Below are 26,639 nucleotides of genomic sequence, written 5' to 3'. Positions count from 1 at the left end.
CATTTTCAAGGCACTTGTCTACTTTTTTGATAAATTCAATATTTTAAACATGCAAACGACATTCGATTTATATAGACATGCATATTGCATGTTATTTATTGTGGTGATTTGATCTTTAACTTTAACTTATAGCGACAGCTATTGTGAAATCTTAATATCTGGACGATAGCCAATTCATGCGCCTTTCTTGGAATTGCTAGATAATATCGATTAACTCCGGGAATAGTCAAAGAATGCCAAATGCTCCGAAACCGCCCTAGGGTTCACTGATCTTGTGCACAATAGGTAGACAGTTGTCAAATTCAGCTGTGAAGACTACAGCTTCCGCCAACGTCACGGGGCAAGTTCGACCCCTCCCTGTTGCTGTCCCTCATTTGCAGGTGAGAATGACGTCACGGCGCTCTGGCGTTCCGAGTTCAGTTTGTAGACAATTACACGAACAGGATTTGCTAGACAGACGTCTTTTACTGCAACTGCAAAAGGACTGTTCAGAATATAGACAAAATATATCGTATATATTTTTGGGAATGCACACCCAAGCATCAATGGAGCAACGCCCGATGTTCAGATGATGTGTGAAAGGAGAAACCTTTGGGCAGATCACATTAGGTTACCTGCAACCCAGCCGAGGCGGTGAAACTGAAAACGAGAAGAATCTTTGGTAAGGAAACATATTCTTAACTGCTTCTGTTCAGTGGGTAATTAATCATGCGTAGTCTTATTTTGAATGCCCAACTCAGGTTTATAGCTACTAATTGATTTAGGAGAGAAAACAACAAGCTATTCACTCATATAAGCTACGTGTAAGTCAATTTACCTGAGTGTGGATGTATTGGTCTAATTTTAGATTGCTTGTTAGGGTAAGAGCTATAAAACACACGGTGATTCGTCCGCGCGGACATTCAATTTACTGCGTTACCCTAGGTAGTTTAAGTTGCTGTCCAGCTACAAATGCACTGTTTAAAACTATAACGGATGATGCTATTAGTTATCGAAGTTTACTAGCTAATTTTATTTATATATATATATATATATATATATATATATATATATATATATATATATATATAGTATAGCCTAGCCTATCAGTAATTTACTTGAACGTTTACGAACAAACGTTAGGTTTCTAATGTTAACGAGCTTAATGACCTAACTTAGGCAAAAGATGACACTTCCGCAAACGTGCGCAAAGCAGAAATGTAGCTGTATTTTCTTTGACGGCGTCAGGTCATGCCTTAGTAAAATTTGCAGTCTCAAGGTTCATAAATGTCACGTAAGCTATATTTTAATTTCAGTGACGGCTTAAATGACAGCCACTGCACTCATATTCAAATTCAAATGTAATTTGATGTTGTGTCGCTAGTTACCTCGATTGTCGGCGATACGCGGTGACACTATCCATTGCAGATACGGTGTGACTAAAAATAGGCTATTTGTCCAAAAGAAAATATTGCCGTTTATTACTTTTACAATTTTGCTTGTATTATACTATTTGGCAAGTGGTTAAAAGTATGTTAGGTCTGCTGCTGTACATAAGTAGGCCTATATAGGTATTTAAAAGAAGGAAACGCGCGTGAAGCCAATAGGGAGCCAATCAACCCGGTTTTACCACTGTTTAAACATACTTCTACGACACTTCCCCGATAGTTTCACTAGGGTGACTTGTGCTTGGGACATGCATCTTAATAATAACGATAACAACAATTTCATTTTTCGCCTTTCAGCCAGTATAGCACGAACTGGTTCACAAAATGAAAACAATGACAAGATTAATTTAAATGAACGTCACCTGGGCTTGCACCTTGAATGTTTCTGGTCGGCCATGTTTGATTACCTTAATTATTTAACTCTGGGTTGATTGTCTGTTCATAATAATAATAATAATGTGTTGAACACCCTGGAAAATAATGTTCCCTGAATATGAGTATATAAGAATACCAGTATGAGATTTTCTGAAAGCTTAAACCTTTCAAATATTGCACAGTATTCAGCCTCTTTTGTGTTTGTAGAGTCAACATCATTTGGACACCGCAGCAATTTTTTGGCAGATGTACAGGAGTTAAGTGAGGAGAACTGTTTGTAGAGATAATACTAGGCCAGTCTCGTGCATCTGCTCGTGTTGTCAAGGCAATAAATGGAGGGAAAGATACAATCCCTTATTAATACAAGTCCCAGATTAAAAGGCGTCATTTTAATTGGTCTGTTTTTGTCAGTTTGCTTCTCTTTCTATGCTGCTACCTAATGTTTTCCATTTAGAGGTTTGGCATGACAGGTGTGGAAGACAGTAGTAGTGCTTTTGGAACAAAGGGTTGCAGGTTTGGGGCCTGCATTGACTGCTGCTGTTTCAATTCAAACCCAAATTGCTTCTGTAAATATGACGCTGTACATCTGCCTGAGGTAAAATGTATGCCAAATGAGTTCCCCTGGATATATACTTTGTTACCAAAAGTATGTGAACACTGGAACATCACACCCATATGTACTTATTGAACATCTCATTTCAAAATAATGGGCATTAATATGAAGTTGGACCCCAATTTGCTGCTGTAACAGCCTCCACTCTTCTGGGAAGGCTTTCCTGTAGATTTTGAAACATGGGTGCAGGGATTCGCTTTCAGCCACAAGAGCATTAGTGAGTTTGGGCACTGATGTTGGGCATATTAGGCTTGGCTCGCAGTCAGCATTCTGATTCATCCCAAATGTGTTGTGTGCAGGCCAGTCAAGTTCTTCCCCACCAAACTCAGCAAACCATTTCTTTATGGTCCTTGCTTTGTGCACGGGGACATTGTCATGCTGAAACTGGAAAGGGCCTTCCCCGAACTGTAGCCACGAATTTGGAAGCACACAATTCTCTAGAATGTCATTGTATGCTGTAGCATCAAGATTTCCCTTCACTAGAACTAAGGGGCCTAGCCAAAAACATAAAAAATTGACCCAGACCGTTGTTCCTCCTCCACCAAACTTTACAGTTGGTACTATGCATTCCGCTAAACCCAGATTCGTCCCTCGGACTGCCAGATAGTGAAGTGTGATTCATCACCCCAGAGAACGTGTTTCTACCGCTCCAGAGCCGAATGGCGGTGTGCTTTACACCACTCCTGCCGACTCTTGGCATTGCATATGGTGAGCTTAGGCTTGGGTACAGCTGCTCAGCCATGTAAACCCATTTCATGAAGCTGTTGACAAACACTTCTTTTGCTGACATTGTTTCCAGAGGTAGTTTGTAACTCTGTATTGAGTGTTGCAACTAAAGACTGATGATTTTTAGCTACATACTACACACTTCAGAACTCAGCGGTCTCGTTCTGTGAACTTGTGTGGCCTACCGGTTCACGGCGGAGCTGTAGTTGCTCCTATACATTTGTAGCTACCAGGGTTTTCCCTAGGCTTAGGCGCTCTCAACTATATTTTGGAACAGCGTTTTTTTTAAATATATGAAAAAACGCCTTGACCAGCAGTTTTCACCAGAAAAAGACGTGTGAACAGCCTAACTTTGGTTACGTGAGAACAGCCTAACTTTGTTTAGCTACCAAGCCACGTTAGATACTAACGTTAGTTCAATCAAGGTATCTTTATGTAACGTCAACTAACTAGCATCGCTGGCTAACGTTGTCATAAAATTTTTCCCGACCGTGAAAACTGGATTACTTGTTTACATTTTTGACAGATGTGGCTAGTGGGTAAATCGTTTCCGTCGCAGCACTTTCAACACAAGCAAAATTGGAAGCGCTATCCTAAAATTTCTTCTTACCGTGAACAGTACCTGACCCGCAACCATAGTAATGTCACAGCGTCACAATTATATCAAGAAATACCATCTTTGGGGAAAAAAACGCTATATTCTGTAAATGCATTTAACCTACCATGCATAAAAACGCTCATCAATCAACCACTTCTATTTATAAAGACATCAGCGCGGAGTGCTTAAAACCATAAAGCCACCTCTCCGTTTTTTTTTGTCAGGGCATCACCGTTGTTTTTACATTCATTCTGATATGTCGCCTAAATGCCTTTTTACGTTCATTCGGCTTAAGGCGCTCCCCAAAATCACTTAGGCGCTGCGCATAAGCCTTCCTATGGTAGGAAAAACCCTGGCTACATTTGGCTGGGGAAGCTCTAACGTGGCAGAAATTTGATGAACTTACTTGTTGGAAAGGTGGCATTCTATGACAGTGCCACGTTGAAAGTCTCTGAGCTCTTCGGTATGACCCATTCTACGGCCAAGGAGATTGCATGGCTGTACGCTTGATTTTATGCTCCTGTTAGCAATGGGTGTGGCTGAAGTAGTTGAACCCACTAATTAGAAGTGGTGTCCACATATTTTTCGCCATGTTGTGTATATGTTAACTGGTGTATTACAAGTGAGGAATTGAACCCGCAGCCACAAAACTTAGTACAGAAGCCCAAGGTGCTGTGTATGGATACGAGCCAGGTGCTTGTTTTGACATAGAGGGCTGACTTCGGCGCATGTAGTGGAAGTGCACCTGTCCCTCTCTTCTGTGCCAGGCAGGTCAATAATCATTTTCTGCAAATGGTTCCCACCTGCAGCTCATTGCTTACCTCCTTTTTACCTTCCTTTTTCCACCCCTTTTTCCCTAGAGATGGCAAGTAATGACCGAGTGGCGATTCTGACGGAGGACGAGGAGGAGCTGAAAAGGCAGTATGTCCTGGCCGAGCCATTTGGGACCCTGTCCCTGGAGCAGTCAGGGGAACCGCCCTCATGCCCTTCCTCCCCAGCGGGACCCTCCTCTGAGTCGCCTGTCCCCCCATCAACAGACGGCATGACTTGCCTAGAGAGATGCTGCCTGAGGATCAACAGCCACCTCCTCATCTCCAAGATCTTCTACTTGTTTTTCTATGCGGCCTACGGCTCCCTGCACCCCCTGCTGGCCGTGTACTACAAGCAGCTGGGGATGACGCCCAGCCAGAGTGGCTTGCTGGTGGGCATCCGGTATTTCATCGAGTTCTGCAGCGCGCCCTTCTGGGGAGTGGTGGCCGACCGCTTCAAGAGAGGAAAGGCCGTGCTGTTGTTCTCTGTGCTCTGCTGGATCATGTTCAACTGCGGCATCGGCTTTGTCAAGGAGGCCGGCATGACCTGCACTGAGAAGAGCCCGACCGCGGCTCCCCCAAACTCCTCGCTCTCCCTCCCGCATTCCAATGGCACCAAAGCTCTCCTGCTCCCATCAACCAATCACAACAGGCGTCGCCGAGGTACAGGCGAGGATCTCTTCGGCCTGACCCCGCTTTTTGAAGATCTGGCGTCTGTCTACAGCTCCCATCGCCGGTACGTCAGAGACGTTGATACCAATGTCACTGCTTCTCCCTCAGCCGTGGATAATGTGACTGAGCCTGTAATCAAACGCTTGGCCACTCCTGTCGCCATCACAACCACCGCTGCTCCTCCCACTCATAATACAATAGCAGCAGCAACTTCAGTACATCCATCCCTGACCAACACCTCCATGATGACCACCACCAGAACCCCGATAAACATTAGCACCCATGCTGCCACCACCACCACCCCCACGCACACCCCCACCACCACTACCACCACTACCACCACCACTCCAACCACTACCCCCAGACCCAAAGATTACATTATTACCTACAACAAAGACCAGGTGGAGAGCATCTTCCTCGTCATCCTGCTGGTCATCATCATCGGCGAGTTCTTCAGCGCCCCCGCCGTCACCATCGTGGACACGGTCACGCTGCAGTACCTCGGTCGACACCGCGACCGCTACGGGCTGCAGAGGATGTGGGGCTCCCTGGGCTGGGGTCTGGCCATGCTCTCCGTGGGCATCTGGATCGACCACACCCACATCAAGCCCTACATCGAAGGTGACGGCTGCATCCTGCCCGACTACAAGAACTACCGGATTGCCTTCATCCTGTTCGGGGTAATGATGACCTTGGCTCTGCTGGTGGCCACGCGCTTCGACTTCGACGTCGGCGACCGCAGGGCGTCGGAGGTCATCGCGCATGCGACCCAGAGCCCCTCTTCTCCCGAGGGGGGTTCCGAGGAGGCCGCTGCCGGCGGCGACGGTGCCCGGGAGTCGTTCCACTACCGGGACCTGATCCGGCTGCTGTGCAGCGTCCGCTACGGGACCGTGCTCTTTGTAGCCTGGTTCATGGGCTTCGGCTACGGGTTCGTCTTCACCTTCCTCTACTGGCACCTGGAGGACCTGAAGGGCACCACCACGCTGTTCGGCGTCTGCTCGGTGCTCAGCCACGTCTCCGAGCTGGCGGCCTACTTCACCAGCCACAAGCTCATCGAGCTGGTGGGCCACATACGGTACGTGCCATCTGGGGATAGGGGAAGGCTGGAGCTGTGCGATGCCTGCCCACTGTTTATCTCTATATTTACAGGGTTACAGTATCGAGTGACAACCATTTTCTGACCTGCCCTCAGGGACTGCATGAATTGGAGCATAGAATTGTAGAAGGCAAAATGGAGGGCATGTCCCTACTTTGAAAACCAGTAAACGTTTTTTATGTTTTAAGGGAAGCTGTCGTTGTAACAGGCTCTAGAGTTAATTTATGGAAGCTGCATTGAGAATAAAGTTCCAAACTTTCCCTCCCAAGTTCCCTTGTCAACGAGAGGAAATCTGTGAATGACATCACGTTCACGGATATATTTTGGCTACAAGCACTGTGCTGCCTTAAATAAGTGAATGAAAATAAGTAAATGAAAATGTGTTCACATTTAATTGCATTTTTTTATTGAGTCACTTTTTATTTTGGTCAAAGTAGGCCGGTTACTCGTCGCCTGTTGAAGGTATAGCCAGGGTCAACAAAGGGACGCGCCCAATATTGTCTGTCGCAGATTATAATTATCCACCTATTTACACAAGATTTATTGTGAAGTTTTTCTTCAGTCTGGCAATGGACTTTAGTTCCTGTTAACTGAGTTGCTATGTACACTTGTGACGGGGACGTGATATCAATAGCCTATTTAACATCACAGAACATTTACCAGTTTAGCACATTTCAGTGGACAATGATCTGTCATTACATTAGGCTATTAGCTATTCTGCTTAACCTTCTTTTTCTTTTTGAAAATATATTAATACGCCTGTAGGAATTTTAATGAAATGATGTGACATCAGAGCTTGCTATTAAATGTCATTTATTGAAGAGAGTAAATGATCACAACACAGAAGTACACCAGGCAAAGCATGGCAGGGCAAATACAACATAGGGTTCTTTAAGTACCAGCTTTATACCTCCTACCTGAAATTAAATTCTGGCTTCTATCTACCAATCACATGTCAGGCAACCAAATGGTCACTATCACCACTCAATATGTTTCTTGGAAGCCTGGGCCGGATTATGACTAAGTGAGCCCTGGGGCTGTAACAGCCATTAGACTGTGTACTGGAAACGTTGTACACAGCAGACATGGCCATAGAGCGTCCCTATGCCACAGAAGGATGTGGTTCAGTGGTAGGCACGTCATGTCTTTTTTGTTTCTTTTTCACGGGGACTTGCTGCTACAACGGCAAGCCCAAAAGACAAACAAAAAAAAAAACCGCAAAAGAGAACCGGCGGTAGTCCATGCGCCGTCATATCGCTGAGTTTGGCTTTAAATGTTTTTATTTAATTAATAACACTTTCATTTTCATTTTGGGGCCGGTCTGAAGTGCCCCTTAAAGTGTTGGGCCTCTGGGCAGCTGCCCTTGCAGCCCTTTTGGATAAGACGGTCCTGCTGATAGGCTATCAAAAGCCTTTGTTCTTATTCAGTGTTGTCCTCATTCAGTCTTGCACACACTGAAACTGCAGGCAGATTGCAGACACCCAACAATCTTCCCTTCCCTAGGTAAAGCTTAGTTTTTGTGGCGTCCTATCAGACTGTGTCAGCCACAACTACACTGCCATTGGTCTGCAGTCACTTCCAGACCATCACTGCCCTGATGACGAGTACTTTATCCGGTCATTCCCTCTACAGATCCACGCCCCTTCTCTACTTTAATATGAAAAGCCTTTTCCCTTTTGTTGGCTATCTGTGTGCATATTGGCAGGTGGTGTCACCGGGCTGGGAGAGGCAGTACTGTCTGACAGTGCCCCGGGGCATTCGACAGCCTGGTGCTACATTGAGAATGGATGGATAGAGAACTTGACCCGCTCGATAACGACGAGCGCAACTCCGGTCTGTGGGAGGGAGGCTGCATTTTCCTGTGAGATCCGCGATCGGGCGTGGCACCGGCGTCTCCGGCATTTCTCAGCCAAGAGGCGCGGCCCTCTCTGGCCGTTACCCACAATCCTGCTGCACGGACACACCCGTTCGCTTGCCGATAATCGCGTCACGCTAGCGCTGAATGTTTCCTGCATCGGCGGTAATAAAACGGCGGGCGCGGTCTTTCGTCTTGCTTCTAGACTTAAGCACAGTTTATCGATCTATTGCATTTTCCTTCAAGCGGAGGGATGCTTTTCACTTTGAGCCAGCAACTCTGCCTCTGGTCAGCAGAAGCAGTGAATCATTCCAGCGCAGAAGGTTTTTTGGGATTTAAAATAAACATGATTCGGTGGACACCACAGAGCCAGCTGGTGGCCAATCGGAGGCCCTTCTGTCCTTCGGTGCAGTGTTCTGCCCTGCCGTACCGCTGCTCGCGCACGTGTGCTCTCCCTGGCTTGTGACACTCGGGCGCCTGCCTTCTGCGCGGCTGATCTTATGTGGCTAATTATGCCACGGCCTTGGAGTGAAGCGATGCTTTATTTCAGTGGAAAGCCACACTGGGCTGATCAGGATTGAAGTTTTGATCAGTTATGTTCTCTGGCTAGCAGGACTGTGGGGCGCTAGCAGGAGCCTGTAGTTATGGCAGGGTGGGGAGCTGGCAGGATACCGTAGTTAAGGCAGTATGGGGCGTTAGCATGAGCCTGTAGTTATGGCTGTGTGGGATGCTAGCAGGAACCTGTAGTTATGGCAGTGTGGGGCATTAGCATGAGCCTGTAGTTATGGCTGTGTGGGATGCTAGCAGGAACCTGTAGTTATGGCAGTGTGGGGCATTAGCATGAGCCTGTAGTTATGGCTGTGTGGGATGCTAGCAGGAAGCTGCAGTTATGGCAGTGTGGGATGCTAGCAGGAGGCTGTAGTAATGGCAGAGTGGAGCGTTAGCAAGAGGCTGCAGTTATGGCAGTGTGGGATGCTAGCAGGAAGCTGCAGTTATGGCAGTGTGGGGCGCTAGCAGGAGGCTGCAGTTATGGCAGTATGGGGTGCTAGCAGGAAGCTGTAGTTAAGGAAGTGGAGGATGCTAGCAGGAGCCTGTAGCTATGACAGTGTGAAACATAGGGCAGGGAGACATCTATTCAGCTGCGCACACGCCCACTTAGGAATTTCAGACGTCACAAGACACCCATTAAGGGCCTTGTCACGCAGACGCTTCCATCTCCGCGAGAATTCTCCATTCTCCCCGCGTACCTAGCATTAGGGCACATTCGCGCTTCCACAAACAGGGGGATGATTGTCATGGCAAAGAAGCAAGGAAACAAGGTACGGGATTGTGCCAGAGGCAGTTCTGGGAAATGCAGTCACGCTCTCCTCGCTGTCCTTTGTTTCGGCTGTCCGGCACTCGGCTGTCCACTCCCCTGAGCCGCTGTAATTCGACGCTGCCTCTCCGTCCCTCCAGCACTGCCATCTGACAGCGCTGATAGACTGGCCCCCCCAGCTGTTCATCTCCATTCAGAACGCACTGCAATCCAGTCCAGGGTCGGGCAGTCCATTAAATGATGTCGTATTCTCATAGCTTCCCTGTTCCGGTCCAGTTTCTCCCTATTTCCCTGGCTGTCAGGTTTGGTACATTCACTCCACAAGTAGGACCAAGTCCATGAAGGCTGTGGGGAGAAGTGACATCAGCTGATAAATATAATGAAGTGTCCATTTTTCCACAGAAAGTGTCACATCTCTGCTGAATTGCTTGGGTTAAAGAAAGCCAGGGGTCCTAAATTGAAATTGTAGGTTCATTAATGCTTATTTTGGCAACCTGTCTATATTAAACTGGGGTAATTCATCATATTTGACATGTTTCATGTGCGTGTGTTTGTGAAGGCGGCAGGTTCGAATCCAAGGGAAGGCACTGCTGTTGTGTCTGACTTGGTGAACAGGAATTCCCAGCTGTAATGTGTGTCATAAAACCTGTTTACCCTATGTAGAGTGTGTTCAGCTCAGTGGATAAATGGTTGTATTGGTGGACTGTATTCACTGTGGCTCACTGTCTGTCTGTCTGTCTGTCTGTTTTATCGCAGGGTGCTGTACATCGGTCTGGCCTGTAACACAGCACGGTACCTGTACATATCCTACCTAGAGAATGCCTGGATCGTCCTGCCAATGGAGGTGCTCCAGGGTGAGCTTGAACCAGGCCGGTGCCGGCTGCACCAGGCTTCATGTGTTTGGATCTGAGGGCATTTGAGCGAGAGAGAGAGAGGGAGTATTAGAGGGAGAGAGAGGGGGTATTTCAGGACAGACAGGAACTCTCTTTTGTTATTTTAAACCCCTGCTCTTCCGACGCCCTTTTCCGGGAGAAAATTCGCTTTCTTCCTCCTCGTCCTCACCCCCCTCCCCCCCCCATCCGCTGCTAGAGCAAATAAACACGGCTGTATCTCTGCCCCGCCCCCGGTGCTCGTGGCTAACGGGCGTGGCGGCAGGGAGGCTTAGCAAACAGGTTTGGCGGCACCTGAATAGTCGTCTTCAGAGGAGTTTCGGCTGTAGGCGACAGAGGCCGGCCTCGCGCGGCTCACACCCAGGTTAGGCGTCTCGCGTGTTCTAAACACGCAAGCCTCTGAAAACACCCAGCTGTGACGTCATCCTTTCTGAGGCCCCGGGGGGTGCTTATTTTAAACAGCTGTCAGCTAGTAGCACGATCGACTGTGAGAACAGTTGCACTCAGACCTAACGATTTATTTGAATCTGTATTCAAATACTTGTAAATGAAGAAATTCATTTTCAGTTCTTCTGAACATTGCCATTTGCGAAATATAGCGTGAGAACTGTTTGTTGACATTATTCTTTCCTCATTTTCCTGCCTGAAAGTGCAATTTAAGGGCCAACTCTGCGGTGAGTCATTATTTATAAAATGATGAAAAAAAGCTGGACGATTTACAGATACGGCAGTTTCCAAAGGCATGTCCCTGCTGTACATTTTGCATTTACATTTAGCTCATGCTCCTACCTACAGCAATTTGCACATCTCTATAGTATCCATTGGTACAGCTGGATATATGCTGAAGTAATTCCGTTTTACGAACCTACGCTCAAGGGATACAACAGCAGAGAATCGAACCCGCAACCTCTGAGTTGCAAGCCTGGTTCCCTAACCATTATGCTAAACAGCTGCCTCCTGTCAGTGGCAGGGTCTGAGTGAGAATCCCCCCTCCCCATCGACCTCGGACCGCACCACGAGCTATCTGCTTACCGCCCCGCATGCATCCAATAACGATCTGTGACTGCAGACATGCGTTTCACATGACGCCGTGGCGACCTCCTTTCCCAGTTAACTGTCGAGGTGCCGAGCTGAGCCCCGGAGCCGACAGCGCACTTCAGCTGGGGTCTGCGTCGGCTGGAGGCCTGCGGTCGGTTTAGTTTAGCCTGCGCCTGTGAGGGGGGGGTCTTTTGCTTCCTGCTTTTCATCTTGTTCTGGCACTCCCTGTTCCCCTGCCGCACACACACCCCGGGTGTTGGGCCGTTCATGTGGATGTAGAAGCAGATTTGAATCGGTGGCGAGCCTCCATTGAGGCCGCTGTTCCGGGAACAGCTCGGACGGTAGATAAGCAGGCAGTGGGGGGTGGTGCAGAGACTGGTCTTTGTGCATTGTGCTCTGGGACAAATAGGCCAGGCCTGTGTGCCACTGACACTGTCTTCACAGAGCCATGTGAACGATGACAGAATGAAATGCTAGACCCCTGCTGCTGCTGTACGCGTGGTGCCCCCCACTGGCTCCTCAAGGAAATGCTTGAACAGGAAATACTGTTGCAGGTGGATGGAATGTCAAAAGTTCGTTCCCAAAGTGTATTCTTGCTTCATTGCTATGGGATATATTTACTGTTTTTATTCTTTAATAATGAATAGCCACACTATTTTGCACAGGAACTTTCCGGCTATCTGTCATGCTGACAGCGTCTAGTTGTGACTGTGTGCCGTACTGGCTGTGTGCGTGTTTTCACGACAGTGTGTCATACTGATGGTGAGTGTGCATGTGACCGGCCTGCGCCGTACCAAAGGTGTGTGTTTGCAACTGTGTGCCGGACTGATGGTGTGTGTGTTTGAGACTGCGTGTTGCTCTAACAGTTTGTGCATTCGAGACTGCGTGTTGTATTGACAGCGTGCCTGTTTCAGACTGTGTGTGTGTTGTACTGATGGCGTGTGCGTTTGTGTCGACAGGAGTGACGCACGCCTCTGTGTGGGCGGCCTGCATCTCATACCTGAGCGCCGCAGTGCCCCCTGAACTCCGCACCTCAGCGCAGGGCATTCTGCAGGGCCTGCACCTGGGATTGGGGCGTGGCTGTGGAGCCATGGTGGGCGGGGTCCTGGTCAACTACTTCGGTATGGATGTCTGTGCAGCTGCGCTAGCAACTGAAATACAGTACACCACCACTTAAAGACTCACCTAGTGCCATAAACATTTATATACCACTTTTAACCAGATGGAGTAACTGACCTTTATACCACTTCTATCACCTTTAACCACATACAGAAACATAGCATGTGACACTTATAGCCAGTTACAGTAGTTACCTGATGTCTGAGGTGATGATGGCGGGCAGTCGTCTGAAGGTTAGGCTTCTCAGAAAGCCAGTAAGGTGGAAAGAATTTACCTGGCACCCATCCAGATTATCTGATTGGCCAGCGCCAACGCCGTGCTGCAAACAACGAACTCCATGACATCTGCCCTTAGCAAGGTTGTGTTACTGCAGTAATGTTTCTCTCACTGTGTGTTCGGGGCTGGATGAGACATATTGGAAAAACCTTTGCAGTGTTGCACATTTTGTATTAATCAGTTTTGAGTAGTGATAGAAATATGGAGAGGTCCAGAAATGGGAAGAAACCCTTTGTATGGTGACTGCCACATTTTACTTGCCGAACTGTAAACCTGGATCAATTTAAGTGTATTAGTTGTAGCTCTGTGTGCAGGGCTTTATCACAGAGGGCCCTCTGACCTGTGTGTGTGTCTGTGTGCACTTCAGGAGCGGCAGAGACCTTCAGAGGGATCGGAATGGCCTCCCTAATCATCCTTCTCATCTTCTCCTTCATCCAATATGTAACAGGACAGAACCAGGGTAAGAGCGAGTCCAGTATGTAACGGAACAGAACCAGGATAAGAGCGAGTCCAGTATGTAACACGACAGAACCAGGGTAAGGGTGAGTCCAGTATGTAACAGGACAGAACCAGGGTAAGGGTGAGTCCAGTATGTAAGGACAGAACCAGGGTAAGGGGAGTCCAGTATGTAAGCAGACCAGGGAGGAGTCAGTGTAACGACAGAACAGGGTAAGGGGTGAGTCCAGTATGTAACAGGACAGAACCAGGTAAGGGAGTCCAGTATGTAAGACAGAACCAGGTAGGCGAGTCAGTATGTAACGGACAGAACCAGGGTAAGGGAGTCCAGTATGTAACGGACAGAACCAGGGTAAGAGCGAGTCCAGTATGTAACGGAAGAACAGAAGCTCAGTGAAGAACGGTAGGCGAGTCCAGTATGTAACGGACAGAACCAGGGTAAGGGCGAGTCCAGTATGTAATGGACAGAACCAGGTAAGGCGAGTCCAGTATGTAACGACAGAACCAGGGTAAGGGTGAGTCCAGTATGTAACTGGGACAGAACCAGGGTAAGGGAGTCCAGTATGTAACGGGACAGAACCAGGGTAAGGGTGAGTCCAGTATGTAATGGACAGAACCAGGGTAAGGGTGAGTCCAGTATGTAACGGGACAGAACCAGGGTAAGGGTGAGTCCAGTATGTAACGGACAGAACCAGGGTAAGAGCGAGTCCAGTATGTAACGGGACAGAACCAGGGTAAGGGTGAGTCCAGTATGTAACAGGACAGAACCAGGGTAAGGGCGAGTCCAGTATGTAACGCGACAGAACCAGGGTAAGGGCGAGTCCAGTATGTAACGGGACAGAACCAGGGTAAGGGTGAGTCCAGTATGTAACGGGACAGAACCAGGGTAAGGGTGAGTCCAGTATGTAACGGGACAGAACCAGGGTAAGAGCGAGTCCAGTATGTAACAGGACAGAACCAGGGTAAGAGCGAGTCCAGTATGTAACGGAACAGAACCAGGGTAAGGGCGAGTCCAGTATGTAACGGACAGAACCAGGGTAAGGGGAGTCCAGTGTAAGGGACAGAACAGGGTAAGGGTGAGTCCAGTATGTAACGGACAGAACCAGGGTAAGAGCGAGTCAGTATGTAACGGAACAGAACAGGGTAGGCGAGTCAGTGTGTAATGGACAGAACCAGGGTAGGCGCATCCAGTATGTACGGGACAGAACCAGGTTAGCGGTCATTTGTTAATGGAACAGAAAGGGTAAGGCGAGTCCAGTATGTAACGGGACAGAACCAGGGTAAGGGTGAGTCCAGTATGTAATGGGACAGAACCAGGGTAAGGGTGAGTCCAGTATGTAACGGGACAGAACCAGGGTAAGGGTGAGTCCAGTATGTAATGGGACAGAACCAGGGTAAGGGTGAGTCCAGTATGTAACGGGACAGAACCAGGGTAAGGGTGAGTCCAGTATGTAACGGGACAGAACCAGGGTAAGGGCGAGTCCAGTATGTAACGGGACAGAACCAGGGTAAGGGCGAGTCCAGTGTGTAATGGGACAGAACCAGGGTAAGGGCGAGTCCAGTATGTAACGGGACAGAACCAGGGTAAGGGCGAGTCCAGTATGTAACGGGACAGAACCAGGGTAAGGGCGAGTCCAGTATGTAACGGGACAGAACCAGGGTAAGGGCGAGTCCAGTATGTAACGGGACAGAACCAGGGTAAGGGTGAGTCCAGTATGTAACGGGACAGAACCAGGGTAAGGGCGAGTCCAGTATGTAACGGGACAGAACCAGGGTAAGGGTGAGTCCAGTATGTAACGGGACAGAAACAGGGTAAGGGTGAGTCCAGTATGTAATGGGACAGAACCAGGGTAAGGGCGAGTCCAGTATGTAACGGGACAGAACCAGGGTAAGGGCGAGTCCAGTATGTAACGGGACAGAAACAGGGTAAGGGTGAGTCCAGTATGTAACGGGACAGAAACAGGGTAAGGGTGAGTCCAGTATGTAACGGGACAGAACCAGGGTAAGGGTGAGGTCACTGCTTCCTCCTCTGTCAGGTTTGTCAGAGGCTGCAGGCTTTCACACACTGGCAATAGGAAACACGGAGGCTCCTCTGTGCTGTCCACACTGACAGCTGAATAGCCTTGACCCCGTTTCACCCATCTCTATTTCTGTTCGTCCTGTTCAATTTTGAATTCAAAAGAACTCAACAGCAGTGGCACTATGATAACATTTAATCCTCTGTCTCTCTCTCTCTCTCTCTCTCTCCATCTCCCAGAGGACAAGATGCTGGCTGAGAACATTCCAGTTCCGTCCAGCCCAGTCCCCATAGCAACCATCGACCTGGTCCAGAGCCACTCGGAGCTGGCCTCACCCAGGCCGGAGGCCAAACTGCCCCCCAAAAAGACCAAGCACCAAGAGGAGCAGGAGGACCTTAACAAGCCCGCCTGGGTCATCTCCTCCTCGCCCTGGGTCACCATCGCCTTCGCCATCTACCAGATCCGAGAGATGGTCACCTTGGCCCGGACCAACCCTTCCACAGAGGTACAGCCTCTGCAGGTACAGTTACACCTAGGCATGGGCAAAGGAGCATTTCTGACCTGATATGGTCATAGGGACGTTTTGATGATGGTCACTTGCTGGCTCTATATGCTGGATTCAGCATAAAGAGCCCTTTGACCTAGGAATGGGTGATATCATAATGGGCGATATCATGATGTCTTTCATATTATTGATGGTATTTGGTTTTCCAATACAAATTACACACGTAAATGGAAATATGCTGCAACTGTTGATAAATAAGGATAAATTGAAAAGCCGTAATAGATTTCACTATTTTTACTTTGAACATGAACACTGGACGGGCTGAAATATTGAATAATGTTAAAGAATCAGATGGTAAACATCTTTTTAAAAATGCCCATTTGCAACCTGCAAATGTTAGTAAACAAAATATTCATACAAAATAAGAAAAATGATTAAACTGGATTACTTGTGTAGTACCATGCTGTATTCACAACTTGCATGTGACGTTTTACTGTAGTGTTTGATTTTCAGAGACCAAACTATTTCCACACTGACGATGTACCCCTAGTTTTTCAGACCTCAAAGTTCTCTACACGTGTTGTTTGCAATCACACTATTTCATTTTTTTAATGAAATGGTGCTGATTCGTTCAAAACGGACAAACGAATAATTCACCTCAAGTTGACATAGCAAATTCTTTGTCATAGTGTTACAATGTGCATTTTAAAAATAATTGCTTGATGTGAAACGATAAAATATAGACACCAGTATTTTAAAACCGCATACCGTTGCATGAATTCATACCAGTATACCTAAAAATAAGGTATAGCCCTACTCCTGACCTGATGCTGCCTGCATGCATTTAAGAGAGACAGTGTTCCCGTTTGCAACTCCACACTACTGTATACCTGTCGCATGACTAATGCCCACCTGCTGTCACATTTGCTTAGATGTACTATTCTTGCACAAGCTATGACGCAGGAAAGTTTATTCATTTAAATGCCATTTTAATGTCATGTTCGCTGCCTGAGCAACCCACTTTCTGTTATGTAAATATATATATAAACACATATATTTTACGTAATGATGCTACACAAGTACAAGTACTGGGGAAGATGGAGGTCATGAATTGAATCCAATGGTGTACCCCATAGCTGGATGGGCTTGGCGTTCTCAAGAGAGCTACAGATGGTAACCCAAGAAGGCTAGCCTGCATAGGCGTGTATTAGGAAAGCTTGTGTGTGTCTAGACTCTCTGACATGTCACCGCCTGTACATTGGTGAGGGCATGCAGAGGCTGGTTCAACCGTGTTTTCGGAATCCAGACCCTCTCTTCCCTACCGGACGTACCCGTCTGTGGGTCTGCTGCATTACTGTGGAGCGCTTGAACTGAACATGTTATTTTTTCTCCCTTTTTTTCTCCCATGCTTTTACGACCCCTCAGAAGAAAGGTGAGAGAGGTTTGCAATGTTCAGTGTGTCAGTTCAGTGTGTCATTTAGTTTTAGTTTCGCACAGGTGTGCGGATGAGTCTGTCTTCACTGAGGGTTGTGAATGGGCTGTTTCTCCTGTTGCAATGCATTTAAAGGGAACCTCCGCTGGGGGAACATGAACTCCGAATGCTGAAAATGATTCATTCGTTCATTTGAGAGAGCCTCTTATTTGGTTCCCATCTCAAAATTGACTCGACGTTCGCTGGCGTAGCTCGCTCTGTCTTTTGAAGAAGAAGAACCATTAACTGCTGAACAGAGCTTTCAGTGCCGTCCTGTGAATTCAAGAGCCAGTCGGATTTGCTTAGTGGTACAGGACACTGCCTTGACTCGACGACAAAGACAAATGCAAACACATTCATGCAAATCTGCAACTGTTAAAACCCGCTAGATAGAACGCTCATTCAGTATGGGACACCTTGAGGCTAGGAGAGGTGGTGATCTTAAAGTGCATTGCTCCATTCTGTCTGTAAACAAAGGCTTGGCTTTTTAAATGTGAGTTTCTCTTTAAAACCCTAAATTAATCTGGTGTTCACTGTTTATGTGATGCAAGTACAAGAGTCTAATAAAAAACATTCACTGTACCATACATATACAGTAAATATTTGTGTGTTTATAGTCCTGTGCTACGGGTACCTATAATGTGCACTGATTATACCATAACCATACCAGGAATAAAACATTAACTTTAAGCTCATTTTTGTGAAACTGTAGTTATATTAAGCAGTTCAGATTTGATAGGCTGTTGAGCTGAAGAGTTAAATTATATTCATTAAATGTTTCTTCTGGCGTTTCTGTGGCATAAGCATCCGTAGAGGTAGTACCTACCTAAAGTCACACTGTTTTCTGTTTTGTAGGAGACAAGTGATCCTGTTACTCTGTGCCCCCTCAAAGAGGAGACCACGCCCCCAGCACACCACCCTGACACATCCCAGCAGCCCCCACCCCCAGTGGAACCTGGGAAGAAACTCACGCCACTCCCAGAAAATTGAGGTCCATCCTCCCATGCCCTCAAGTAACCCCTTTAACTACCTTCAGCAGTGTGGACTGTAATTGGGGTAAAGGGCTAACCTGCCTGCCTGGCTGGTCTGACCACATTTTAACTCCAGCCACAAGAGGGCAGTCACTGAGGCGTCCTGCCCGATTGATGTTGGGTGACTGTCAAACATCATTCCGGACCATCACAGGGAAGAACTTCAGCGTTTATAAGGAAACCCCCCCACCCCCCATTGTAGATAACATCCCTGTTGTACTGTCGAGCTGGACCCAGGCTAACCCGGCACAGCAGGGTTATGCTTCCATTCCTTTACTCACAACCAGGGCCATGCTAGACGCTGTCATTAGCCCAGGTTTAGATTACCATCCGGACTTCACCAACAGTCCAGTGTGGAGATCCTGAAACAGCTAGAATACAGTAGGTTTTCTTGTAAAGTTTTTAGCACAGGAATTCTGTGAGAATTGACACATCTCTAAACCACACCCCCTACACCCACAGCTCACTCGAATAAGCTAGTGGCCGTATTGCTTATGTGCTTAAACTAGACAAAACTTTGTTCAGATTAAAAACCAGAGGAACACAGCGAGGTGGCAGCCTGCTTCCGGCTCTACGGCAGAAAAGAGGTTTTGGAAGCCCTTGCTCTGCAGATGTGACAACTGTCGGTCACAGTCGGATAGCGCCTTATTTTACCGGCTCTCCCCACTGCCCGAAGACCAGGCTCACTGCTGTACGGGGATAGGACCCGAGTGACATCCCTGCCCTCCATTGTATTTATATTTAATGTTATTTAAGCCGCAAGGAGTGCCTGGTGCGGGCGTCACCTGGGAAGGGACTTCACTTTGCGTGCCCTTGAGTACAAATCCACCGCTTTCGATGGCAAAGATTTGTGGACTTTGTGACGTGTGATGACCCGACCTGAATCTCTTGCCATTTCAAATCGTGACCTTACTGTGCTTGTGTAGACTACTGACTTTTTGAGGAAATTCCAAGTGTTTTAAATGTGTTGGGGGGGGGGGGTGGCGACGGAGCCATCACGCCGACTTCTGAGTACTAATGAAGGACGAACTGACCGTGGTTTTAATTGCACTTTGTCTGTGTACCCGAGGAGTGCTTGTACTCCGCTCTGTGTGCCTTCTGCTTACCGTCTGCCCATGTGTACCCGCTCTGTGACCTTTAGGTTCTGTACCGCCAGGCAAGCCGTTTACATTTACGTGTTTTAAAGAGAATGTGCTATAAAATACACAGCGAACCAGAAAATAAGACCAAGTCCTGTTTTATTAATCATTCTCAAAAGTAGCCACCTCACAGTCTGCATGGCAGGAGCTTTCTGATATGTATCTGTATAGTCCAAGGAGTCTGAATATTATGCTAGTATTTACAAAAAATACTTTTTTAAAAACAGAGAATAAGTATACCAAAGATCCATTATACTAGTCTTACCCAAGGTTTTCCCCCTGAGGGTTTTCTAAAAATCCTTTTTAAAAAATAAAAATAAAAATCAGCACACAGCAGGGTGGTATGTTGGTTGGCTTATTCCTGAGAGTTACACTAGAGGGCAGTAAAGAACAGCATCTCAGACCTGGACATGACGAGAAGGCTCTGCAATATCCAGGCATTCTGAACGTTCTCACTGCTGCAAGCTAAGTAAAACCACATTTCTTTTAAAAATGGCAGGATTTGTCTTCCAACAGATGATCTGAAGACTAAGATTAGCATCATTATCGTTAGCGTCATAAAAAAACAATCATGGCTACCTCTGTGATTTGACTGTGATAAACTGACATGCCCAAGAGCAGTGGTCTCAAACTCCTGGCCTGGAGGGCTGCAGTGTCTGCATGTTTTTTTGTATGTTTCTTTTCAGTCAGCAGTCAATTTAGACCTTGGAATCCAGCTATGTGGACCCTGTAGCCAATCAATGACTTAAGTGCAGCAACACACCGAAACCTGGCAGACATCGCAGCCCTCCAGGATTTGAGTGTGAGAGTCCCGCTCAGCTGGATCGGGATGTCACGATGAAGATGAGGTGTGGCCCTCCAACCCAGCCCCCGGCCCACACACACACACGGCTGCCATTTGGCATGAGATGTGATTCCGACAGCCGCGTACCATTAATTCCTGATAACTGCCCGCTTGCATGACCTCTGTGATGTCATGAATTTACAGGGAGTGACTATAAAGACCAAAGGTGGACAGTCCAGGGGTCAAAGTAAAAGTCCTGCCATGTGTTTCTTCCACCGTGACCCATGAACTCAGCCAGCTGATTTCACCAGGTAGTTCTGCCTCCTGGCTTTAGAATTGTGCTAATGAGCAAATCCAGGTGATTGGAACAAAATACTGGGGAGGATTTCTATTTTTTTAACCTGGATTTTCCACCTCTGCTAAAACACAGTTGGAGGAAGAAAGTGGCACCGGCTGCATGCCATCCAACGGGATTATGAAATTATTTTGGCACGCAATTATCAAATCGACCATATGGGTAGCTGTCATTCACACTGAGGAGGACCAAATCAACCAAAATTCAGACGTGTGCAAAGGGTGATGTTAGAACAGCTCCTGATCTTCTGTCATTGTGGCGTCTGAGTTGGGGGTGTAGGGGAGAGCAGGGTAGGGGCACACTGGGGGGGTGTAAGCAGGAGGGAGAGCTACAGCGCGACTGGCAGGGAGGGAGGGGAGGGGACTACAGAGAGTGGGCGCGGGCTGTGCAGAGGGATGGGCAGAGGGATGGGCGGTGGGAGGGCCTGGGCAGGTTCGTAGTACTCCAGCTCATCCTCGCTGAGGTCTTCTCCGCGCCCGTGCTGAGGGGCCCCTCTGCTCGACGGCGCCCCCCGGCCTTGACCGGGGAAGAGCATGCCCTCGTAATATGCGCCCCCTACCCCGTACCGCTGGTCGTGCGTGTTCGACTCCTCAGGGGTGAGGTGCGAGCCCCCCCGCAGGAAGCTGGCGAACCTGGGGAGGAGATGGGACGCGTGGTAAGTTCCGCCCACTTTGAGCCGTGTGCACAAATTCGAAAAAGCAGCCTATTCTCAGCACAGACACACCATTGTGACGGGATTAGCCAGAGCGTATGGGCAACTTTACAGTATACAAGCCGCTAATGATAAATCCTGACTTGCGAAAGGCTGCCTTTGTTACCACGACAGCGATGTGTGTCGTCATTGTCACCGTGGTGATCCGCCCTACCTTTGCGGCGAGCGCAGCCTCAGGACCGTGTCCCAAGCAGGGAAGTCCGGGCTGGTGCAGTGCACCCTCAGCGCCTCCAGGGAGGCTCTGGTGTGCGCCTCCCCCTGCTCCCTGTACTCCTCTTCAGTCAGCAGTCGAGCCCGGGGCTGCCGCCTCCCGAACAGGCCCTTGACGGAGCGGAGGAGCCGGCCAGTTTGTCTGCGGAGTTCAGGAGGGTAAATACCATTTTTAAAAACCTCACTGAGCATAAGGGAAGTGGATGAGTCTGGATATGCACGATGACTGAAATGGTTGTGTGGTGTTGTAGGCCACAGTGCTTCAGTCCTCTCTTATTCACTCAGGGTTTTAACTCCTTAGAACTGGAGAATTCATTAAAATTCAATAATTAATGGTGATCATGAAATGTATGTGCTACACATATGAGCACTTTAGTGTGACTGAGGGTCTCTTTCCAAAAACTTTTCATCCATCCCCGTTTCCTCACAAATTATAACTGCATACTGCATTACTGTATACTATACAGCTATAATGGCTATATTATTATTTTTGACAACAAAAAATGCATACCTATCAAAATAACAAAAATATATCTAATCCCCAAATAACAGTATATAGTACACAATTTAATAATGTTGAATATGGAGTCAGAATTTTGAGGAGGGGGAGGCAACTTTATGAACAGCCAATTCCCCTCACAGGGAAGAAAGTGTGGTTTTTTCTCCAAAGAAGGAAAGAAAGGTTTTTAAAACAGCATTTGTACACTAAGGGCCTGATTTACTAAGACCTTTAGCATGTCCAAAACCTTTCAGCACATGCATAACTAATAACATAACCAGTGATTAGTCACTGTATTTGTTTTGCACCAATCATTGGTAGTTTTACTAGTTTTGCGTGTGCAAAACGTTTTTGCGTACGCTAAAGGTCTTAGGAAATGTGGCCCTAAGAGCGCTGTGCCAGTGTACCTGCAGGTGGCCAGCAGGAGTGTCCCCAGATATGGGATGAATTTGAGCCCCAGCAGGACCGCCAGCACAGCGTAGCACGCTGTGGGGTAAGTGATGCCGTGATATATCATTCCCATGGCGATAATCTGCAGCATCCAGGTCATGAGGACCAGGGTTCGCTCGTCTGTGATTGGACCGCGCTTGTAGCAGACCGCAAAGCTGATGAAACCTGACAGCAGTAGGTAACCTGTAGGAGGAGAGAGTCATGCTGGGAAAAGCAGGCCAAACCACCATACCCACCCCCCCGTTCCCCCCCAATCGCAAACCACACCACCTGTATAACTGAATTTAAATGTGTGTGTATGTGTGGGGTGGTATGACTTAAATTGTAATTCACTGACCTTTTTGTTATACGCACAGAAATATTTTTCCAGTTCCAATATTATTTTTTTTTGGGAGGCAGCTGATAAGCTTCTGGGGGCAGCATGTCTCTCCACGGTAATGGCAGCAGAAACGCCAAAGTTAATGACTTTAATCAGATGCAATAATGTAAATTTTATTTGTAGGTGAAAATTATTTGGATGCAGTATGCAAGAGCCTCAGGGGGAACCTAAAGCTGTTCTCTAAAGAATGATTTAAATGTTGAGAACTCTTGAGAACTGTGAACTCATTTAAAATTGAACCCTAAGGAAATGCCAAGTGCACACCAATTTAATGGCCCTTACAAGCTTGATTTACAAATGCACAATACCTTTGCGGAAAAGCCCTCCGAGCCTTGTTACCTTGAGCTGAACTTATGGACCATTATAATTATGAAATCAATATGAGCAGGAGCCACTGGATTGTACACTCACCCAGAACTTCTCTCCAATATATAGATATGACCTCTTCCCAGTTTGCTAGCAGCTGCTGGAACCCCAGGTAGGACAGGCTAGAGCTTGCACCGAACAGCATCAGAAACAGCCCCCTCTACAGGGGTGGAAGAGAAATAGCATCAGAAACAGTCCCCTCTACAGGGGTGGAAGAGAAATAGCATCAGAACCATGAACGCAGTAGGCTGGTCTGAGTATGAGCTGACAAACCTACACGTGGCACAAAAAATAAAACAAACTTCAGCTAAACTTCTGTCTCTACGCTGATAAAGACGCACATATTCAGTAAGAGATATTACGTCAAGCAAAGACGGCAAATTATTTCTTCACATCACTTTGATTTATTAATGTGGTACATTAGCCACCAAGCAAAAATGAACAAATCCAAAATGTTCACCATGTCACAGCTGCATGACAAAATATCATGAAATGACAGGTGCAACCACAACCAAAGAGTGGAGTCTGGTGGAGCACTTACCTTTGGTATGAAATTCTTCAGCACAAAAAGGAGAAAAATTAATATTGAAATCACACCCAGGGAAACTCCTGCACTGTAGTAAAACAGTGAACTCCTGTTAAAAGAAAAAACAATGCAGAACTTATATTACAGGACACAACTGGTTCACAACTTTAAAAAAAAAAAAAAGAAGAAAGTTCTGGTAATTGATAGTATTTTGGCTACATTATTTCACCTATATGTCTGGTTTGTGATGTAGTACTGGAGTTAGTAAATTGGTCTCGGACCCAGAGGGTTAGCACCGACTGTCCCGTGAGCAAAGCATTGTCATGAATTGCATAATTTGGACAGTGGGGGAAAGGGGGTAAATACATTGTTTATGAATAACTGTCTAAATAATACAATAATGCAGTCACTTATTTCACCTCAAGCAAGGTGACGCTGCTAGGCAGCGTAACAAAACAAGAAGCCTGGCCTTGAGCCAATGTGGTAAGTTTGCTCTGCTGCAGAGCAGATCAGGGTTCACTTGGTAATATGGCAGATAAGCCTCCTTAAAAATCCTCTACTGCAGATATAGTGCGGGACCCAGTATTATCTATGTAATTAAATCTAAAATCAATATACTGTCTTAATTCTGTAGTACAAGAAAGTTGTTGAGCTAATTTACAAAAAACTGAGAAAAAATTGAGAAAAAACTCTTTTTTTTTAATTAAGGGGTGGATTATTTGTGCCATGTTGGTAATTTAAAAAACCACTTACCTGCACACTGTTCCAGCGAAGTAGAAAAGGGTGACTCCGATTATAAACAAGCCAAAGTGTACTCTGTTAAGTTCTAAAAATGACGAGCATAAAAGATTGTACATTAATCCATTTACTGATTCCACAATGTATAACTCCTGCTATATTTTTTCACATTCTTATGCTGTAGGCTATTAAAGTACAGTGATGTCATCTTACTTTTGGCGGAGACTTCCAGGGTGTACTGAATGCTGGCCCTTTTCGACTTAACCATGAAACAAACGTCCTGGTCGACGAGGGGAATTTCCAGCCTGTTCTCTTCAGTAGAGCTGGATGGCCAGTAGTGATCAAATAAGCACCTAGACAGCGTGATGACGTCGTCCGGCTCACGACAGTTCCGCGTTTCCATGGGGTACACAAGGCGGACGCCATCGTCACCTATTAAGCGCACCTGGGCCACAGAACGAACAAGTTACAACATGGTCCAATGGATAGGAATGATCTGACCCATAAAGATGTAGCATACGACTTAAGCTTTTGAAGAGTAGTTTTTTTTTGGGAATGTTTATCTCGAAATTCTAACTGAGTGTTCTAGAACTCCATTTCTTTCAATTATCGGTGATGATTGTTACATCAGCATTCGAAAGTTCAGTTAACATTCTAATCACATCATCTTACATCTTAAATAAAATAAGAGTAATGGTACAGAAACTAAATGAAACGCGTTTCGATCATGATAGGCTACTAGTGAGTAGACATTTCGGCCCTGTCGAGAATGAAACAGTAGCGAGGAATCAACACAGTTGGCTACCTGGAATGTGGACCATATATCTTTCCATTTAATCACTGTGCCTGAGCTGTAGCAGAAACATCTACCGCCGTAATGCGTTGAATTCTCATTTCCTTTTAGATATGTGCAATCTGAAAGGTAAACAATAGTATGGAGATATCAGTTACATCATTGGACTCAATTGAAAATGTCCTACTAAATTATGGGCTGGTGTACGTAACAGGTTTTCGGTGGAAAACTAAGATGAAATTAACACATCGCTGACTTGCTAACTCTTTTAATTTGGTTAGAATCTGCTTTCACGGAGGTGCAGACTGAAACAGCATTGACAATTTATTCACTCAACTGTAGCTAGCTGGCTACACTGAGAAGCATGCAGTTGCACAGCTGAAATCCATAACATTAGCTACCCAGCCCAGCTTAGCCATACAACTCCATAGCTTTGCATATTCATAACACGGAAGTGCCACCGGAGAGTTTGTCAGCAACACATAATGCTCAAAACAATTTGGCTACGTACTGTACAAGGGAATATGTGTCCATACCTGGATACGAATATCCGTAACTCCCTGCAGAACGATGGCAGAAAATAAATATAAGGCCTAGCTTCAGAAGCACTCTTCGTAGAGCTGCATCGATCATGTTGGCTGGCTGTAGCTAGAATAGTTTCAAATTCGGAGGTTTTCTTTGCGTGGTCAGACCTAATCAAACGATGGAACGATGGTGCTACACAAAGAACAATGCCTGAAGCGGAAGTTTACGAGATACGTCAATTAAAACGAATCATGCCATTCGCGAATTGCTAAATAAAGGTAGCTGTAGACTTTTGATTTATAATCTTCCAGAGAACCGCAAATTCTAAAAGGAGTGTATGCCAATCAAATTAGCTCAACGTGTCTATATCCTCTAGTTTGGTCTTAAATATAAACCGAATGTAGCTGCTTGGCTAGCGATAGCAACAAGTGATACTTTTTAACACACAAGAAAATACTATTATAATGTAGTGGTAATATTCTCTCCTTTCTTGTTTATACCTGTTAACTAAACGACTTTTCTGAGCAGCTAAGTAATTCGATACATTGTGTGCTCTCGCTCAACTGCCACTCGCCCTCTTGTGGTATCATGACACGTTTCAAGTTTTGGTCCCTACATGTCATTACAATGCTGCATTTAGCAGGCGCTGGTGTCCAAAGCCATTTAGACGGATTACGTTTTTACATACACTGCATTGCATTGCTGAATACTTTACTGAAGCAATTCAGGTTATATACGGCAGTAAATGTGGGGGGGGGGGGGATAAATTGTGCACCTGGATAATTTGTGCACAATTTTCCTGGATGGAGTGATTAATTCTGCTGTTTCACAGCAGGGCCATGCATCAAAATGACCCTGCTGGAGCCCTTTCAT

At 46.6% G+C, this 26,639-nt stretch overlaps 2 protein-coding genes across 7 annotated transcripts; one reads left to right on the top strand and one right to left on the bottom strand.

The window, feature by feature from the left end:
• The first annotated feature begins 420 nt into the window (after positions 1 to 420).
• Positions 421 to 19,514, top strand: mfsd6b (major facilitator superfamily domain containing 6b). Of its 6 annotated transcripts, none has more exons than XM_064326622.1 (7): positions 421 to 661; positions 4,600 to 6,295; positions 10,243 to 10,340; positions 12,374 to 12,535; positions 13,177 to 13,269; positions 15,523 to 15,803; positions 18,115 to 19,514. In XM_064326622.1, the coding sequence occupies exons 2-7, from the start codon at positions 4,602 to 4,604 to the stop codon at positions 18,247 to 18,249; spliced, it is 2,463 nt and encodes an 820-aa protein (XP_064182692.1). In that variant the 5' UTR covers positions 421 to 661; positions 4,600 to 4,601; the 3' UTR covers positions 18,250 to 19,514. The 6 variants fall into 6 exon arrangements, with proteins under 6 accessions (XP_064182692.1, XP_064182694.1, XP_064182691.1 ...); XM_064326624.1 differs by lacking the exon at positions 421 to 661 and adding an exon at positions 1,254 to 1,273 and having other exon boundaries at positions 15,523 to 15,788; XM_064326621.1 differs by lacking the exon at positions 421 to 661 and adding an exon at positions 1,254 to 1,273.
• Positions 19,512 to 26,329, bottom strand: nemp2 (nuclear envelope integral membrane protein 2). The gene is made up of 9 exons (XM_064326628.1): positions 25,778 to 26,329; positions 25,254 to 25,363; positions 24,662 to 24,893; positions 24,464 to 24,536; positions 23,726 to 23,819; positions 23,230 to 23,344; positions 22,397 to 22,622; positions 21,435 to 21,632; positions 19,512 to 21,200 (listed from the first exon to the last, which is right to left on the bottom strand). The coding sequence occupies exons 1-9, from the start codon at positions 25,872 to 25,874 to the stop codon at positions 20,897 to 20,899; spliced, it is 1,449 nt and encodes a 482-aa protein (XP_064182698.1). The 5' UTR covers positions 25,875 to 26,329; the 3' UTR covers positions 19,512 to 20,896.
• Positions 26,330 to 26,639: the final 310 nt, after the last annotated feature.

This window comes from Anguilla rostrata, chromosome 3, assembly GCF_018555375.3.
Source record: "Anguilla rostrata isolate EN2019 chromosome 3, ASM1855537v3, whole genome shotgun sequence".
Classification (NCBI taxonomy): Eukaryota; Metazoa; Chordata; class Actinopteri; order Anguilliformes; family Anguillidae; genus Anguilla; species Anguilla rostrata.
This window is presented reverse-complemented; position numbering and strand designations above follow the sequence as displayed.